General features: G+C 40.0%; 1 protein-coding gene across 23 annotated transcripts in view; it reads left to right on the top strand.

Annotated features, from left to right (window-relative positions):
* Window positions 1-20,435, top strand: part of LOC138762132 (kalirin-like) — an 873,682-nt gene that overhangs the window by 640,508 nt on the left and 212,739 nt on the right. For all 23 annotated transcript variants that reach the window (XR_011356765.1, XM_069935559.1, XM_069935558.1 and 20 more), the window contains one exon: window positions 1,999-2,101. Coding sequence is in view for 22 of the 23 variants with exons in the window: in XM_069935559.1 (XP_069791660.1) it covers window positions 1,999-2,101 (103 nt within the window). In the remaining variant the exon portion in view is untranslated. The remainder of the gene's footprint in view (window positions 1-1,998; window positions 2,102-20,435) is intronic.

Consider the following 20,435-nt stretch of genomic DNA (forward strand, 5'->3'; position numbering starts at 1 on the left):
TTTCATCTCCAATACTCTGCCTCATGGTCCTTTTCATCAAATTCTAACTTGATTTATTTGATGCACAATCCAGTTTAAGCAGGATCTCCTTTAATTAATTAATGGCTTTTTTTTTTTTTTTTTCTTCTTGGACTGCCTAAAGAAATCTCTTGGTGCCTGCCACATTGACCACCGCCAGTGGGCTGATAACGCCTCAAACCGTGCATCTTGGCGCCTCACAGTTTGGCGGGCAGCAGCCTCCTTTGAAGAAGACCGCAGAGCCCACCTCACTGACAAAAGGCAAAGGAGGAAAAACCCAACACCCAACCCCAACCAACCAATTTTCCCTTGCAACCGCTGCAATCGTGTCTGCCTGTCCCACATCGGACTGGTCAGCCACAAACGAGCCTGCAGCTGACGTGGACTTTTTACCCCCTCCATAAATCTTCGTCCGCGAAGCCAAGCCAAAGAAAAATTAATGGCATTAATTACTTTGTCTATACTGCTTAGCGCTCGCTTTGCTTTATTGATGATGTGCTGATGCAATGGTCAGCCATTATGGAGTGTCAACATTTTTTAAATTTAATATTTACATTTTGACATACAGCATGGTACAGGCCCTTTTGGCCCATGAGCCAGTGCTGCCCAATTATGCCCAATTGACCTACAACCCTGGTATGTTTTTGAAGGGTGGGAGGAAGTTGGAGCCCCTGGGGAAAATCCACGCAGACACTGGGATAACAAACAAACTCCTTACACACAGCGTGGGATTCGAACCCCCGTCCTGATCGCTGGCGTTGTAACAGCATTGAGCTAACTGCTATGCCAATCGTTCTCTAGTATCTTGTCCAGTTTAAAAGATTTTAAAAGGTTAACATTTAGAATGTTTATTTTATATACCACTGGCATTATTTTAAACCCAGCAAGCATTATTAGTGATCAGATGTAGCGTTGAAGCCTGAAAATTATGAAAAGGAAATAACAAGTAATTTGACTAAGTAACACCAAGGTTCATGATAGATCTGTTTATAGTGGTGGATGCCAAATGTCAACCTTCATGCTTCAATGCCTTTGCTTCCAATCAAAAGGGTGTTGGCATGCAAAACATGAAACCAGTGAGATGAAACAAAGGCTTTTCTGATGCAAAGGGAAAGAATCAGTCTTTCATTAAATTTAGCAATGTAATTTCCAAATTGCATTTCCTTTTTTTTACATGATCAAAGTTTGGCAATGTTTTGGAATATCAATGCAAAATACCTGTTTCAGCTTTAACATTTCAGACTGACGTGCTTGGCAAATACTTGCTCACAATGCATTGTGCTATAATTTTTGATTTGCACATAATTCGGAAATGGAGTGAACATTGGGATTGAGCAGAGAACCTCAATGTTTTGATTTCAAAATAAATCCCTTTTTGTTTTTACTGCTGTCAGAAGGACAAAAGAGTAAGCACTGCCTCAGTTTTTGGCAAACAATCTTCCAGTCACACATACTTAACAGAGTGTAGATCAGTGATCAGTGAACAATTATAAATCCCAAATTTAGAGTTTCATTAAATACAACAGGTTGGAATGGTTAGGTAATTCATTATTGTTCCTTAACATCTATCCTAGCTATGTTCAGTACAATCTTTCAATTTTCTCTCTAAGTGATTCATTTAAATAATTGCTTAACATCACATGTATATTTTTTTTACCAACTTTTTGCTTTGTTAAAATGTTACCCTTTCACTGTAAAGGCAGTACAATTTTTAAACTTGTCGTAGTTACACCTCCAACTATCTCAATGGACCCACTTTATTTTAGAAACACCAGAAGTATGTCTGAAAGTATTTTACAACTGTTATCTTTCTTTATATGCCACACTACTCCCAGTTAAGAAACTTACCATTTGTTTTAAGATGCACATCCTTAAACACAATCAAAAAGTCCGCTTACAATGAGAATTCTTTGTATGTTTCTGTCCGAATCTGGCTGAGGGAGCAGAAACTTAATAATTTAATGTTGTTGTTGTCCTCAGGGATATGGGAGAAGATGGAGATAGTCAGGGAGATGGTAGCAGTCAGCCAGATACTATTTCAATTGCATCAAGGACCTCGCAGAATACCATGGATAGTGATAAGGTAGGTGCAATTTCATGAAATCGACAGGTCTAGCATATAAATTTATCCACAATATTCTGGACATTGAAAATCCAGTAACCCCACATTAACTGCTGAATTATTATCTTCTGATCTGCATATTCATGAGGTGAACCAAGTTTTTGTGAGAGTGTTGCTCAATATAGTTTGCTCTTCCTGTGGTGTATACTAAAACTTGTTTTCTGTGAGATGGATTGTATTTGATGCCTTGTGCTGTGAAGTAGTGAAATATCAATATTTAGTGTGTGCCCAGAGCCGAGGTCCAGAGTGTGGGCTGGAAGTGTGGTCCAAATCAGATTGGAGACGGAAATGTAGGCAGATGCTTACAAACTCAAACATACAAGCTGAAACTTGCATGAAAATTGTTATCTCCATGCAGTGGTTAATCACTGAATGTTATTGTAGCCTTAGCATCATTGCCAGTGGTCATAGTGGCTCCCCAATTCTATTACTGGTGGGACTGTATCACAACCTTCAGACTTTAACTTGTGCAACATATCCATCTATCAATAATAACTATCAACCATGACTGGTATCAAACATGCATAAAATCTACATTGACGAAGATGATATCAATATCTATGGAAGACTGGAGGGTAGCTAATGTTGTGCCTTTATTTAAGAAGGGCTGCTATGTTAAACCACAGAACTACTGGATGGTCAGCCTGATAGCATTGGTGGGAATGTTTCTAGTGAGGATAAATGAGGAACAAGATCTCTATGCATTTAGAAAGGCAAGGATTCTTTAAGAATAATTAACATGGCTTGTGTGTGGAAAATCCTGTCTCACAAATTTGATAAAGTTCTTGGAAGAGGCATCCAAGAGGATTGATGGGAGTGGGCCAGTGGACATCAACTTTAGCAAGATCTTTGACAAGATCCTGGGTGGTAGATTGTGATTCAGAATAAGATCGCCAATTGGTTACAAATTTGGTAGGAGTCAGAGGGTGATAGCAGAGATCTGTTTTTCAGATTAGAAGTTTGAACAGCAGGAATCAGTACTGGGTTCATTGCTGTTTGCCATATCCATTAACGAGTTAGATGAGAATATAATTGGCGTAGTTAGTAGTTTTGTGAGTGGCAGCAAAATTACTAAAAGTTGCAACACGATCTAGTACAACTGGGAAAGTAGACCAAAGAATGCTAGGTGGAATTTAACTGTCTCAAGTGAGAGATGTTGCCTTTTGCAAGTTAATCCAGACAGAACTTGCACAGTAAATGGTTGGGCCGTGAGGAATATTGTACAACAAAAAGGCCTGGCGAAACAGCTGTATGATTTCCTGAATATGGAAACACAAGTAGACAGGGCAAGAAGGAAAGTGTCTGCCATTCTTGCCTTCATTGGTCAAAGCATTGAGTACAAGAACTGGAATTCCATGTTACAATTTACAGGTGTTGATTTAACCACATTTAGAGTGTTGTGTGCATTTCTGGGCATTTAGCTGCAGGAAGGACGTAATTGAGCTGGAAAGGATGAAGAAATAATTCACAGAGATGTTATCAGGACAACAAAGCTTGAGTTGCAAGGAGAGACTGAGTAAAGGAAGTTGAAGGGTGACTTTATGGAGGTAAACAATATAATGAGGAGCGTAACTAAGGTCAATGGTCCATCTTTTTCCCTGGATGTGAATATCTGAAACTTGAGGGGAAAGATTTAAGGATCAACTTGTACTCACAAAGTGTGGAGGTTATATGGAACATAAATGATATGGTTCAAGTATGCAACTTAGTTCGCATTGACGAGTTGGGCCAAAGGGTCAGTTTCCATGTTGTGTAACTTTATGACTGCTTTTTCTCCTTTGAACTACTGGATTTCATGACTTGTGCACACTAGTGAGCAAATGTATGCACACTCCCCTTTCCTATCCATGCAAATAGAGAGTATTCCACCACATATTTGGTGATGGTGGAAAAGCTTTGAGGTGTCAGAAGGTGAGTTGCTCACTGTGCAATATCCAGCCTATGACCTACTCTTGCAGTCACAATATTTATGTCAGATTTCAGTTGAATTTCTGGTCAATTTGTGATGAAAATCTTACTTGCCACTTATCAGTCCATGCTGAATATCCATATCAATGCTATAAACATATTGATTCCCCTCAGAAATCTACCATGAGCGGTGATGGAAACTAAAAACAATGGCTTTGATTTTCCAAATATTTATTTAAAGGACATTTCTACTTTTCCAATGCTGAATGTGAGACAATTAGCCCAATGGCATAGAGCTAGTGTTTGAGAGGTAGAACTCAGGCTTAGACCATATAAGGCCATAAGATATAGGAGCAGAAGTAGGCTATTCAGCCTGTTTGGTCTACCCCATGAGGTGATCCATTTACCCACTCAGCCCCACTGCCTGGCCTTCCCATAATCTTTGATGCCCTGACTAATCCTATCAATCTCTCCATTAAATACATCCAATAACTTGGCCTCCACAACCGCCTATGGCAACAAATTCCACAGATTTATCCCCCTCTGGCTGAAGAAATACCTCCTTCTAAGTGGCTGCCCTTTTATCCTTTAGTTGTGCACTCTTGTCCTAGACTCTCCTACCATGGGGAAATAACTTTTCTCCATCTACTCTGTCCATGTCTTTCAACATTTGAAATGTTTCAATGAGATCCCCTTCATTCTCTTAAATTCCAATGAGTACAGGCCAAGAGCTTTCAAACACTCCTCATATAACCCTTTCATTCCTCAATCAGAGACTCATTTAAGCACTCTTACCTATGCACTTTATTGATTTTCTTTTTGTTCTCTCTGTATTGCAGTCAGTTTGTTTACATTTGTTACCTGTTAACAGTTCTTTTGATTGTTTACGCTGTGTACAGTTTATTTTTTGGACTATCATTTAGTGGTGATTCTCCTGTGCCTGCAGAATAAAGGAATCTCAGGGTTGTATGTGATGTCATGTATGTACTCAGACAATAAATCTGAAATATGCGACACCTTGTCAAAGGCCTTCAGAAAATCCAAATACACAATATCAACTGCATCTGCTTTATCTAGCCTGCTTGTCACTTCTTCAAAGAATTCCAATAGGTTTGTCAACCAACATTTTCCCTTAAAGAAACTATGCTGGCTTTGACCTCCATGTAATCTGTAACCTCATCCTTGATAATTAACTCCAACATCTTCACAACCACTGACATCAGGTTAACAGTTCTATAATTTCCTTTCTGTTGCCTCCTCCCTTGAATAGTGGGGTGACATTTGCAATTTTCCGGTCCTCTGGGACATTACCATAATCTAGTGATTTCTGAAAGATCCTTACCAGTGCCTCCACTGTTATTTCTTTCAGAACCTGAGGGTGCAATCCATCTAGTCCAGGAGAGTTATCTAACCTTAGACCATTCAGCATTCTGAGCATCCTCTCCCTTGAAATAGTAACTGCACTCAATTCCATTCCTTAATATCCTTCGACATCTGATACGGTGGTAATGACTTCCACAGTGAAGACTGATGCAAAATACTCATTTAGTTCCTCTGTCATCTCCTTGTCTCCCATTATTATTTCTCTACCATCTTTTGCTTGTGGTTGTATATCTACTCCCATCTCTCTTTTACACTTTATATTCTTGAAGCTTTTTGTATCTTCTTTGATATACTTTCATATTTCATCTTTTTCCCTTCTTATGAGTTTTTAGTTACCTTCTGCAAGTTTTTAAAAACTCCCAATTCCTCGACCTTCCCACTAATTTTTGCTTCCTTGAATGCCCTCTTTTTGGCTTTTACGTTGGCTTTAACTTTGCTTGTGATATTTGTCCATTTGAATATTTTCTCCTTTTTGCTGTGTATTCTGCACTTTATTCATTTCTTGTTTTCCCTTCTAATCCCCCCATCCAATCTACTTTGGTTAGTTCCACTCTCATGCCACTGTAATTTCCTTTACTCCACTAAACTATTGTCACATTTGACTTTAGTTTCTCCGTGTTAAATCTGAAATTTAGCTTGTTCATGTTGTGATCACTATCCTCTAATGGTTCATTTACTCTAAGCTCTCTAATCACCTCTGGTGCATTAGACAACATGTAATCCAGTACATCTGATCCTTATCAGTAAGAAGTTCTAAAACACCATCTCATAGGCTTTCTACAAATTCTCTCTTGAGACCCAGTCCCAACCTGGGTTTTCTAATCTATTTGCATGTTAAAATCCACATGACTACCAGAGCATTGCCCTTCTCACACACCTTTTCTCTTTGCTTTTGTAATTTGTTGTCCACATTCTGGCTATTAGTTGGAAGTCGACATGTAACTGCCAACAATGTATTTTTATCCTTGCCATTTCTTAACTAAACTTACAATGATTCAATATCTTTTGATACATGTCACTTCTTTCTAATGATTTAACATTGTTCCTTACCAACAGAGCCAAACCACCCCCTCTGATTATCTGCCTATCCTTTCAATGCACTGTGTATCCCAGAGCATTAAGCTCCCATTGATATCCATATTATAGCCACAATTCCATAATAATCACATCTGCCAGTATGTAGCTGTATTATAAGGTAGTCAACTTCACTTCTTATGCTGCCTGGATTTAAATACAAAATCCTTTCCCCTTTATTTGTCACATTTGACTCTGTGTCCCTGTTGCATTACAACATCCTGTTGGCTGTGATTTTGCCCCATCTGCCTGTCCTTTCACATAAACTCCCTACCAACTGTCCCTGCTTATGCGCCAATCACCTCCTCTTCTGCCTCTTTCTTTGGTTTCCAACTCCCCCCCCCCCCCATGAATCTAGTTTAAACCCTCTGCCCCCTCCCCCAACAACATTAAGAAACCTCCTTGTGAATTCCCCTCACCTTCATTTTCAATCCCTCCCAATTGTACAGGTCAACCCTTCCCCAGAAAAAGTTCCAATAAAATCCAAGAACTTGAAACCCTGTCCAATGCACCATTTCTTCAACCGCACATTTATCTACACTATCTTCCTGTTCTGATCTTCCTTATCTCATGGCACCAGGTCTAATCCAGAGATTGCCACCTTCAAGGTCCTGCTCTTCAGCTTCTTCAACTTACTGTTCAGGACCTCTGCCCCACTTCTGCCTATATCATTGGTGCCAATATGTACCATTACTTCTGGCTGCTTACACTCCCCTTTAAAAATATTCGGCACCTGTTCAGAGACATCTGGACCTGAGCACCTGGAAGACAATGCACTATCCTGGAGTCTCTTTTACTGCTGCAGAATCTTCTGTCTGTTCCCCTGACTGAGTCCCTTATGATGATCATTTTACCTGACTTTACCTTTCCCTTTGGAGACTTAGACCTGACCATGGTGATATTGATCCACCTGCTGTCTGGCCCAGATAAATCATACCCCTCAGCTGTATCCAAAGGGATATACTTGTTTCTGAGGTGAATGGCCACAAGGGTACCCTGCATTTCCTGCCTATTCCCTTTCCCTCTCCTGATTGTCATCTAACAACCTCCTCCTGCCTTCTAAGTATGATTGTATTCCTGTGACTCCTGTCTATCATCCCCTCAGCCTCCCGAATGATCTGGAGTTCATTCAACTCCAGCTCCCATTCCCTAATACGGCCTGTGAGGTGTTGCCGTTGGATGTACTTCTCACAGATGAAGTTATCAGGGATACCGTTGATTTCCCTGTCTATTTGCATTTTGCAAGCAGAACATGTATATAAAAAGTAAATGGGGAAAAAAGGATACTCAAGGACATGAATAAAAATGCTGCATGTCCAGAAAGAGCTACAACTCAAAAAGTAGGATTAGAACCAAGAGTGACCGGTCCCACCCAGATTGATAAGAGATGAGAAACGTTGAATAGTAAACTGTAATCAACAGGTCAAAGACTCCAAAGAAGTGGGGAAGGATGAGAAATAATAGATATTTTTTAACAAAATCACAGGATATCATTTGTGACTTTGAAAGAATATGTTTTGATTCTATGGCAGAGGTAGGAACAGTAAACCGCAGGACACTAAGACCAAGCAAGGGAAAAAGCATTCCAAATTTAAATTAGGCATACTGCACTGTAACAGACCCTTTCAGTGCACAAACACGTACTGCCCAAACACACCTACAACCACCGTACATTTTGAAAGGGTGGGAGGAAATCAGAACACTCATGGGGAAAACCCGTGCAAGTACAGGGAGAATGTACGTGCTTCTTACAGTCAGTGCGGAATTCGAGCCCAGCTCACTTGCACTAATAGTGTGGCGCTAACCACTACACTTTCCCACCAAGATTCACTGCAGTTTCTTGCAAAGGCTTCTTTATAAAGTCCTTCCTTAGCTACCCAGAAGAGGAAAGCCAGCATTCAAGCAGGAAATCTGCAAAATACAATTTCCTGTCCAAATTGGAAATTATTTTCACTTGATCTTGTTTTTGCTCTTTCTTCTCCATTGCTGGATCCAAATCCTGGTGAACAGTTTTGTGAGAAATTCTTCACTAGGTGTAGCAATTAAAGATAAGCAAAATTTCAGCCTTCCTAGCAACATTCATTCCAATAAATGAACTTATTAATAAAAATGAAGAATTTGTATGAGTCATTTCACTCCGATAGTAAGAAAGTGATTTATCATTAACATGTTATTTCCATATTAACAAAAGAGTACTTTGGAACTAGAACATGGAATAAATCCAGCCTAGTACCTTTTAGATTATCCAAGATCTTATTGGAAAAGCGTCACTCTGGCACATTTAACAATTTTCCAAAATTGAACTTTAACAGTATGTAAAGAATTTTTTATTTTGTGAAATCTTGCACTTTAGCTCCCTATGTCTGGTAGATTACACTGGATGAGATACAAAGTGATTAAATCAAAGTCAAAACTGGTGAGTGATAGCATTTAAAGTTAATGCAGCTGACTGACCAACTTTTATGAGTTGTATGTTCTTTTTCAATAGTTTGATTGGATTTTACAGAAATACTACATAAATAACAGTCATTTTTCAAAGGTAATAAGGAATATACAGAAAAAAGTTATATAAGAAAAATAAAACTATTATATATAAACTCAATATCATTACAGTCAAACAGAAAAAAAATGTAAAAAACACTTAAACAGTTACCACATATGGCTAATTGAAAAAGACTTAAAAAAAAACTATTATATCATAGAAATTCTAATCCCTTCCCCCCTGAAGTTATCTGGTAAGTACAAATGATTACACTACTATTAAAAGAAGCCACTAATTTACAAACTAAGTGATCTTATAAATTGTGAAAAAAAATTGATAAAAGGACCCTATAGTCTTAGAAAATTAAACATCTGATTTTTTCCAAAGTTAGGCATGCCATCATATTGGATAACCATTGATAGTAAGAAGTGGTAAGTTAATATTATTATTTAATGTTTTGACCTACATTGTGTAAGAGATGAAAATGGGCTGGTTTATTGGTGGTAAGCATACATGGTTTTAAAAATCTGTTGTGGTAAGTAATGTAGAAAAATTATATTTCTTAAAATGGGTCATAACTTGCAATCCAGGGTTTCTTTGAGTTTCAGATTAGAAATGCAACATGGTAAGAGGCCCTTCCAAATGCACTACCCAACTGCACCCAGGTTAAGCACTATTCACAAATTCCAGGAAACAAAGGCATATGCATCTTCAAGCAAAGACATTAAAATAAAATGCTGCAGATACTGGAAATTTGGAAAAAAAAATCAGTAAATTCTGGAAATGCTGAGCAGATTTGGCAACTTTTCTGGAGAAACAGGGTTAACATTTCAGGTTGATGACTATTCATCAGTTAAAGAAGCTTTAAGATGCAGGCAAAGCGGGAGGTAGGGAAGAGACAGGTAAAAAGATTTGTAAAGGGGGATTCAAAGACAAAGGGATGCTAGTATAAGCCAAAAAAGGGACAGTATGCAGTGAACTGGGATTTACCCCCATCTGCTCACATATATCCATGGTTTCCTGCCTCAACCCAGAACCTTTCTGAAGACCACTGTGAAGCCCTACCCTTAGTTATAAGCTAATAAAAGTGTTTGTTCTCCCTCCAGTTGTGAAAAGTTTTATTCACGCTACATAGTAAAAGATTTGTATTTGGCTTCATCCTGGCGGTGGAGGCCAAAGACATACAGGTGCCCAGGTGTATTCTGAATAGCGATGACTATGTTATAATTTGAACTTGTAAATAGTGTATAACTGAAGTTCTTTAATATTAACGTGATTTCTTGTAATCACTGAATGAACCATCTTTGTTAAAGGGAACAAAGGACATGTGTATAATGTGAGTATGGTGAGTGAATTTAAAATGGGTTGCAACCAGGAGCTCAAGGTGACCATTGCTCACAGGTACTCAGCAAAGAGATCACTTCGCCTGCACTTGATCTCACCAATATAGAGAAGGCCACATCAAGAGCAATGAATGCAATTGCCAAAATTGAAGGAGGTGTATGTCTCACCTGGAAAAAATATTTAGGTCCTCAGATGGAGGTGAGTAAGAAGGTGTAGGGAGAGGTGTTGCACCTTCCACGGTTGCAAGGTTTCGTGGAGATGGGTATAGATAGGTGGGGAGGGAATCATGGAAAGAGTGGTCCCTGCAAAAAGCAGTTGATGAAGGAAGGTGTAACTGGTGGTGGAATAGTGTTAAAGTTGGAAAAAATGACAAAGAATAATGTGCTGAATGTGGAAGCTGGTAAGATGAAAGACATGGACCAAAGGAATTCTATGTCTGTTCTGTTTGGGGAGAGGCAGGATGAGAGCAGAAATGGGGGAGATGCAGGTGAGGAATGGTGTCAAGTTGATTAATTTTGAATTGATTGCCTTTACCAGTATAAAAGCTCTAAAATAAACATCCAAAATAAACCATAATCTTCAGAAGAGAAATGTTGAAAAAATAAGGTTTAAAAAAAAAGGGATTTTTAAAAGGAACCTTTTCATTTTCATTCATAAGTGTCAATGCTTTCCCAGTTACTGTAGTACAGTGGCAAAAATCATAGTTACATGAAAAAAAATATTGAAGTGCATGTGACAAGATACCAAAATAACATTATGGAAGAAAAACATTGTTGCTGAATACAAAATAATCGTAGAAAAAGGATGTGAATAGATGAAAGAATTAATACAAGGCATAACTGTCATAAGTGACTCCAAAATTAGTTACGGCCCATTAGTATTTATTCACACAACTGAAAATGTGTCATATGCATTAGTTATAGCAATGCATGGCTAGATTTAATCAGGTTTCAAAACTGCAATTAAACAAATTATTACCAAGATTCTTTTTAAATCTTATTGTCATATTGTAATCAACAACTCATGTGGATCAGACATGTTCCTCATTTTATGAAGTCTCTTCAGAAAGAACATTTTATTCAGTCAAACACAGCTATCGAAGCAGCTTCTGTTTAATTAGCAGACAAAACCTATACAAGTCCTTCAAGGACAACAATTTTCTTTTCCTTTTTTAGATGGATGTGAAGGAGCAGAAAAGACTTTCTCTAGAAGTTTGGGAGATAAGGGATTTCAGTTACAAATGTAGACTGTGAAGTTTGGGTTGTACAAAGAATTTTAAGAGTAGATTTGTAGAAATGCCAATATTGTTTAAATAGCATGAATTGAGGAAGTTGTTCACTTAACCAGGTGGTTTAGGATGTCTCTTTAACATTTTAGGCAAAATATACAGAATAAGGAAAAACTATTTTATACAAAGTCATTGTGGCGTTGAATTCACCGTCCGCAAGAATGATGGAAACAAAATCAAGTAACTTCCAAAAAGAATTAGATAGGAACAGAAGGAAGAATTATTTTTACTGTTATGGGAAAGCATAGAGGAGTGAATTGACTGAATTCTACTACTAGGAACTAACTCACTTGACTCAGTCGGGCAATGATCTCCTTCTGTGCTACAGCATTATTAACTGGGAAGATAGCAATTATTACAAGGTCCATGCTGTGGCTGATGTTGGTGAACTACCTTCTGATTATAACTGTTTGGCATCTTTTTTCGTGGCTAAATGCTGGTGTTGAAAAGAATTCCTACAAAAGGATGTGATACATTGCCAAAGCTGGAACTTGTCAGCTGACAATTTCAAAGCCAAGCATAGAAATTAATTTGCTTTTCAATGAAATTGAAGGTCAACAGTGCTGCATATGGGTGAATATATTTTTAGAAACGTTAAGGAAGCATGAGCAATAAATTATGTTAAGCTGAAGTTTCCTCAGTTAGTGGGAAAAGAATGTAATTTATTTCCAGAACATTCATAATTGAGATGCTGGAAAATATAAAGTCAAGGAATTATTGAAAGTTCCACAATCCCTGCAAATTTGCTGCCAGGTCCACTAAAGAGTCTCTCGGGCTAATGCGTGGAGTAGTTTTGATGGGTACAGCAGCATCCAACAGTGTTTCACACCAACTTTGTTACCATTCCTATGATATTGGTCCATGTATGCTTGGCTTTCAGAGCTGAACCCACATCAGCGACGTAGAAGCAATCCTTCATCAAGTGTGGAAGATCTGCATAATCACTGCAGGGATCGTGCCATGTAGATCTGAAACCATGCACTCTGATTCTGGGCATTTGTTTAAGATGGACCGTGTTAATCTCTCCCAGCAGCTTCCTTTCTCCACTCCTATCAAAAACAATCACAGCTCCTCTGAAAACCACTGCTATTAATGATGAAGCATTAATCTCAACATTCTAAACAACTCCCCTGCTTCCTTCTTCCACAAAATTTCATGATTTCTTCCCCAGTGACTCTGGAATTTGACTTGCATCTTATCAATTTCTCTTTGTATGTTTGCATGACAGAGCACGCACAGGAAAGGTCTTCAGAATTTACACAGAGTACCATTCAATACCTTGAGCCTCAGGCTCCCACAGAATTTTGCAACAGCAGATATTTGAGCAAAGCACGGGTTAGTCTGCTGCCACAACCTGTTTAACTTATTCAAACATCAACTTCTCAACCAACAAATCTGCCTGCAAAAATAAATAAATAAATAGATAGAGCCCTCATTCAATTTATTTAATTCCTGAATCCAAAGTCAAGAGGATGTGTGGGGGACTGTGTTGGTCTTGGCGAAATTACAAATGGGCAGCAGATATCGTATTGACATTTCCACAGCATATAATGATGGATCAAGGGAAAATCATAGACTGGATTATGATGCCTATGTTCACCGCCATAAACTTGTGCAACTGTCAACAACAAAAAGATTTTCAGAAGCACCCATCTGAAAACCAGGGACATATTGCATTTTTAGAAGCAGTTTTCAGCCTTTTCCAGTGCACTTAAACTACATTCACTTGATCTGATATGAATTTAATTTTTTTTTGTTGAAAAAGTATTTTCCCTGAAAATACTCTTCATCTTGAGGTTGAGGATGATGGTCTTTGTTCCTATGGGCTCTTAAGTGGTTTATGAGTCCAATCTTCGAAAGTGGCCCACCGAGCAAAGGTGCCTGTGCATGTGTTTGTTTTACGTGCTCTAATATTGCATTCCAAGAAGCACATGATACTTCACAAATCAGCTATCTAGTTCCAATGGCATGAAATCATAACATTTGGAGCAGATGGATTTGAGACAGCCTTCAACCAACCGCCTTCACAGACATTAAGCCTTCAACCGCCTTCACAGACATTAAGCCTTCAACCACCTTCACAGACATTAAGCCTTCAACAATTCAGACATTAAGCCTTCAACCGCCTTCACAGACATTAAGCCTTCAACCGCCTTCACAGACATTAAGCCTTCAACCGCCTTCGCAGACATTAAGCCTTCAACCGCTTTTGCAGACATTAAGTCTTCAACCACTTTCGCAGACATTAAGCCTTCAACCGCCTTCGCAGACATTAAGCCTTCAACCGCCTTCACAGACATTAAGCCTTCAACCACCTTCGCAGACATTAAGCCTTCAACCGCCTTCGCAGACATTAAGCCTTCAACCGCTTTCGCAGACATTAAGCCTTCAACCGCCTTCGCAGACATTAAGCCTTCAACCGCCTTCGCAGACATTAAGCCTTCAACTGCCTTCGCAGACATTAAGCCTTCAACCGCCTTCGCAGACATTAAGCCTTCACCCGCCTTCGCAGACATTAAGCCTTCAACCGCCTTCGCAGACATTAAGCCTTCAACCGCCTTCGCAGACATTAAGCCTTCAACCGCTTTCGCAGACATTAAGCCTTCAACCGCCTTCGCAGACATTAAGCCTTCAACCGCTTTCACAGACATTAAGCCTTCAACCACCTTCACAGACATTAAGCCTTCAACAATTCAGACATTAAGCCTTCAACCGCCTTCACAGACATTAAGCCTTCAACCGCCTTCACAGACATTAAGCCTTCAACCGCCTTCGCAGACATTAAGCCTTCAACCGCTTTTGCAGACATTAAGCCTTCAACCACTTTCGCAGACATTAAGCCTTCAACCGCCTTCGCAGACATTAAGCCTTCAACCGCCTTCACAGACATTAAGCCTTCAACCACCTTCGCAGACATTAAGCCTTCAACCGCCTTCGCAGACATTAAGCCTTCAACCGCTTTCGCAGACATTAAGCCTTCAACCGCCTTCGCAGACATTAAGCCTTCAACCGCCTTCGCAGACATTAAGCCTTCAACCGCCTTCGCAGACATTAAGCCTTCAACCGCCTTCGCAGACATTAAGCCTTCAACCGCCTTCGCAGACATTAAGCCTTCAACCGCCTTCGCAGACATTAAGCCTTCAACCGCCTTCGCAGACATTAAGCCTTCAAACTGCCTTCGCAGACATTAAGCCTTCAACCGCCTTCGCAGACATTAAGCCTTCAACCGCCTTCGCAGACATTAAGCCTTCAACCGCCTTCGCAGACATTAAGCCTTCAACCGCCTTCGCAGACATTAAGCCTTCAACCGCCTTCGCAGACATTGCCTTCAAAAATTCACAGACATTAAGCCTTCAACCGCCTTCACAGACATTAAACCTTCAACCATTCACAGACATTAAGCCTTCAACCATTCACAGACATTAAGCCGTCAACCATTCACAGACATTAAGCCTTCAACCGCCTTCAAAGACATTAAGCCTTCAACCATTCACAGACATTAAGCCTTCAACCATTCACAGACATTAAGCCTTCAACCATTCACAGACATTAAGCCTTCAACTGCCTTCGCAGACATTAAGCCTTCAACTGCCTTCGCAGACATTAAGCCTTCAACCGCCTTCGCAGACATTAAACCTTCAACAATTCACAGACATTGAGCCTTCAACCATTCACAGACATTGAGCCTTCAACCGCCTTCACCGACATTAAACCTTCAACCGCCTTCGCAGACATTAAGCCTTCAACAATTCACAGACATTGAGCCTTCAACCATTCACAGACATTGAGCCTTCAACCGCCTTCACAGACATTAAGCCTTCAACCATTCACAGACATTAAGCCTTCAACCATTCACAGAGATTAAGCCTTCAACCACCTTCACAGACACTAAGTTTGAGGTAACTTTGTCTGCCTGTTCCAACATTGGCTGGATTGTTCTTTGTCAGGGACCTCACCCTCGACCTTACCACCATGGGTGGCCCTACAGGAGCATAGTTCCTGACGGCATCGATCTCAGGACCACACAAGCTTCTCCTCTACAAAGTGACAATCTACAGAGAAGCCTGAAAATATTATGTTTCATTCCAATTGTATAAGAAATATTTACTGTTGTACTGAGCCATAATTACATTTTCCCAACCTTTCTGACCATAAAATTGGCACAGTGGATCAGTTAGGCACAGATTCAACTGGGTGTAAATACACAAAAGTGCTGGAGAAATTCAACAGGGGTTTAGACCTGACATCACAGTGTCTGCTCTTTTGTTTCATTCCATTAAATTGGTGGATTTTTTTCATTGGCTCAGATTTTTATTGGAATGATCTCCTCCTTGTCATAAAAGTGTAGAATAGCTAGTGTTCAACTGTTTTTATTACTCTTTTTATATGCATGTTTCTTGATGTATTGAACCAAATCGTATCCTCCATGTACTTTGTCATCTGGGAGGTTCTAAGCTTGGCAGCAGCACCTTTTTCTGAAATTATGAGACCAAAGTCCAGAAATTCAATCCACCAGCATGTATATGATTTAGAGGTGAGAGTTGGGTAATTGGCCACATGGACTTCCTCAACTAATCAATAAGATTATAGCTGCTTTGACTGTAATCTCAATTCCACATTCCTGCCTATCACCTGCAATGTTTCAGGTCTTTCCTTATTAAGAATCTACCCAATTCTGACTTGATGACTTTGCACCAACTAGCCTTTGAATAAACATAAATTCTGATGACTCAGCTTCAATTCCTGACCTCCTGTGCTCCCTGTGTGGAGTTTGCGCATTCTCTCCATCATCATGTGGATTTCCTATGGAGGCTTCAGTTTCTGCTCATATCCTAAAAACAGACAGTGTTCTCCATAATGTTTGGGACAAAACATTTTTTCCTTTTTTTTCCCTGTGCTGCACAGTTTCAAGTTTGTAATCAAACAATTCAAGAGACTGAAGTGCATATTCCAGATTTTATTCAAGGTTATTTGTATACATTTAGGTTTTACCATGTAGAAATTACAGCACATTTTATACATAGTCCCCTTATTTCAGAGCACCATAATATTTGGGACAAAGTAATGGTATTTATTAAAGTACTAATATTTAAAAACCTCACAAAGATAAGCGTATACAGAGCCGTTGTCATACCCACACTCCTGTTCGGCTCCGAATCATGGGTCCTCTACCGGCACCACCTACGGCTCCTAGAACGCTTCCACCAGCGTTGTCTCCGCTCCATCCTCAACATCCATTGGAGCGCTCACACCCCTAACGTCGAGGTACTCGAGATGGCAGAGGTCGACAGCATCGAGTCCACGCTGCTGAAGATCCAGCTGCGCTGGATGGGTCACGTCTCCAGAATGGAGGACCATCGCCTTCCCAAGATCGTATTATATGGCGAGCTCTCCACTGGCCACCGTGACAGAGGTGCACCAAAGAAAAGGTACAAGGACTGCCTAAAGAAATCTCTTGGTGCCTGCCACATTGACCACCGCCAGTGGGCTGATAACGCCTCAAACCGTGCATCTTGGCACCTCACAGTTTGGCGGGCAGCAACCTCCTTTGAAGAAGACCGCAGAGCCCACCTCACTGACAAAAGGCAAAGGAGGAAAAACCCAACACCCAACCCCAACCAACCAATTTTCCCTTGCAACCGCTGCAATCGTGTCTGCCTGTCCCGCATCGGACTGGTCAGCCACAAACGAGCCTGCAGCTGACGTGGACTTTTTACCCCCTCCATAAATCTTCGTCCGCGAAGCCAAGCCAAAGAGAGAGAAGAGAATATTTAGTACTTTGTTACATATCCCTTGCATGCAATGCTTAAAGTCTGTGATTTCAAAGATACCATCAGGCTTGGAACATCTTCTCTGGTGATCCTCTGCCAGGCCTCTACTGCAGCCACCTTCAGCATGTTTAAAGGATTTTTCCCCTTAGGTTTTTCTCTTCAGTATATGGAAGGCACGCTGAATTGGATTTAAATTGGATGACTGATTTGGCCATTCAAGAATTTTCCAGTGTTTAGCTTTGAAAAGCTCCTTTGTTGCTTTAGCAGTATGTTGGGATCATTGTCTTGCTGTAGGATGAAGTGCCATCCAATGTATTTAGAGGCATTTGCTCAAACTTGAGTAGATAATAAGATGTTTCTAACTCTTCAGAATTAATTTTGCTCCTGCCATCAGCAGTTAGATCATCAATGAAGATAAATGCTCCAGTACCTGTGGCAACCTTCCATGCCCAGGCCATAACACTTCCACCACAATGATACAGGTTAATCTTAGTCTCATCTGTCCACAAGACCTTTTTTACAAAAATTTGCAGGCTCTTTTAAATACTTCTTGGCAAACTGTAATCTGACCATCCTGTTTCTGTGGCTAACTAGTCGTTTGCAATTTGCATATTAACCTCTATATTTCTATTCATGAAGTCTTCTGCAAATGGAAGCCATTGGCACATCCACACCTACCTCGTGAAGAGTGTTTCTGATCTGTCAGACTGGTATTTGGGGATTTTTCTTCATTATGATGAAAGTTCTTTTGTCATCAGCAGTGGAGGGTCTTCCTTGGCCCACCAGTCCTTTTGCCATTACTGAGCTCACCAGAATGCTCTTTCTTCTTAATGGTTTTCTAAACAGTTGATTTGGGTAATCCTAAAGTTTAGACTCTGTCTCTTCCTGCTTTATTCTTGTTTTTAAGCCAAATAATCGCTTATTTGATTTTCATCGGCACAACTCTGGTCCTCGTGTTGAAAAATGGCAATTACAGACTCCTAAAGTTACCAAAAGCTTTGAAGCAAGTTGAGCTCTCTTATACTTGTACCAATGAAGCAATTAAACATACCCAAATACTCACAAACAACTGTGAAGCCAAATGTCCCAAACATTATGATGCCCTCAAATGGGGGGGAACGATGTCGCTTCTGGGGGTTTGTGCAGTAGTTTCTACATGTATGTAAATAACTTTGAATAAAATATTGAATGTGCACTTTAATTACATGACAATTGTTTGATAACAAATTTAAAACTATGGAGCATAGGAGCAAAAAAGGAAAAAAGTGACCATGTCCCAAACATTATGGAGGGCACTGTACATAGCTGAAGATTAAGTAGCTTCTATAAATTGTCCTTGTATAGATAAGTGGAATAATCAGGTGATTTTATTAATTTATGATATTTCAGCCTTTTTAATCAATGTTTATTTTATATTCTCCATAATATTTAAAAGTTAAATATATCTTTTCTGCCCATGATTGGCTGCTTAATCAGAATCAGAATCAAAATTTATTGTCATGAATAAGTCACGAAATTTGGTGTTTTCCAGCAGCAACATTCTTATTATGAACCATCTTACAACAATAATATATATATAAAAATTAAAATAGTAATGCACGAAAGGTATGGCAGTGTCTTTGGTTCATTGATTATTTGGGAATCTTATGGCGGAGGGGAAGAAGCTGTCCCTGTGCCACTGGGTGTTTGTCTTTAGGCTAGTGTTCCTCCTTCCCGATGGTAGCCGAGTGAAGAGGGCATGGCCTAGGAAGGGGGTCTTTGAGACTAGAGTCTGCTTTTGTAAGACATTGTCTCATGTAGATGTTCTTGATGGAGTGGAGTCTGGTCCCTGTGATGTCACAGGCTGAGATAACAACGCTCTGGAGTGTTTTTTTTCTTGTCCTGAAATTTGACGCCTCCATACGACAGTGATGCAACCAGTGATGCATGGCCCTCCTGTCCTCAGCAGAGGGAGGAAGGGCGGTGATGAACGAGATGCACTGAGCTCCTTGCCCCGTCCTGGTGTCTGAGCATCAGCGTGTGGGGTCCAAACAGCAGGGACCACCGATTCTGGTCAAAATTATGGGGACATGTGGAGGGTCCAGGGCTGCGCTGGCCAGATCCAAAGTCCAGGGCTACACTGCCTGGGTCCAGGCCTGCACTGGCCAGGTCCAGGGGAGGAACAGGAGATGTTGAGGGCAGTCAAAAGAGAGAGCAGTGTTTTTTCAGGAAAAAAAATAATCTAGTAGGTTGAGATTTGGGTCACTCCAAAAGTAAGGAGAAGCAGAAAAAAAAGAGGTTTAATGAGTGAAGTCAAAAATATTGAGGGGAGTGAGGAGAGAGCAGAGGGTTTGGGGGGAGGGAGAAGAGGGAGAGAGAAAACAGTTCAATTTTTCGCTCTGGATGTTATTTAGCTCAGAACGACTGGCCATACTCTGATCACCTTGGTTTACTGGAACTCGAAAACAAAAATGGTATTGACATAGGAATTGGACTGCATTCCCACACTAATGCTACAGAGATAATTAACTACATAACCATTAACATTAAAAAGAAAATTTGCCAGCGTATCAAGCAGATAAATGGCAAAATTTCTGTTCTCATTGATGAATCAATAAGTCTGAACATTAAGAACATCCAAATAGTTCATTTGAAATGTGAAAGTGATAAGGAAGGTGATCTTTATGTTGATAATTATATTTTATGATTAATTAGTTCACTACTCCCATGCAATATCTGTTGTATTATACAATACTCGATTATAGAATGCCAAATACAACATGGTGGTTACCAAGGCCCGATCTCACGAGACCTCAATGTCGCTGTTTTTAGTGAGGTCCAGCACCTTAAAAAATTAGCATGGCACCCTGGTCTTCACAAAGCATCTCACAAAGTGCAGCTACTGATTGGCCTTCTTCATGTTGGCATCAACATGGAGGCTCCAGGACAGATCCTCAGAGATGTTGACACTAAGGAATTTGAAGTTCTTGACCCTCTCCACTACTGAGCCCTCGATGAGGACTGGGTTGTGTTCCCCTGACTCCCTCATTGCAGTTACTTATGTTA

The sequence above is a fragment of the Narcine bancroftii genome, chromosome 4, assembly GCF_036971445.1.
Source record: "Narcine bancroftii isolate sNarBan1 chromosome 4, sNarBan1.hap1, whole genome shotgun sequence".
In the NCBI taxonomy this organism is placed as follows: domain Eukaryota; kingdom Metazoa; phylum Chordata; class Chondrichthyes; order Torpediniformes; family Narcinidae; genus Narcine; species Narcine bancroftii.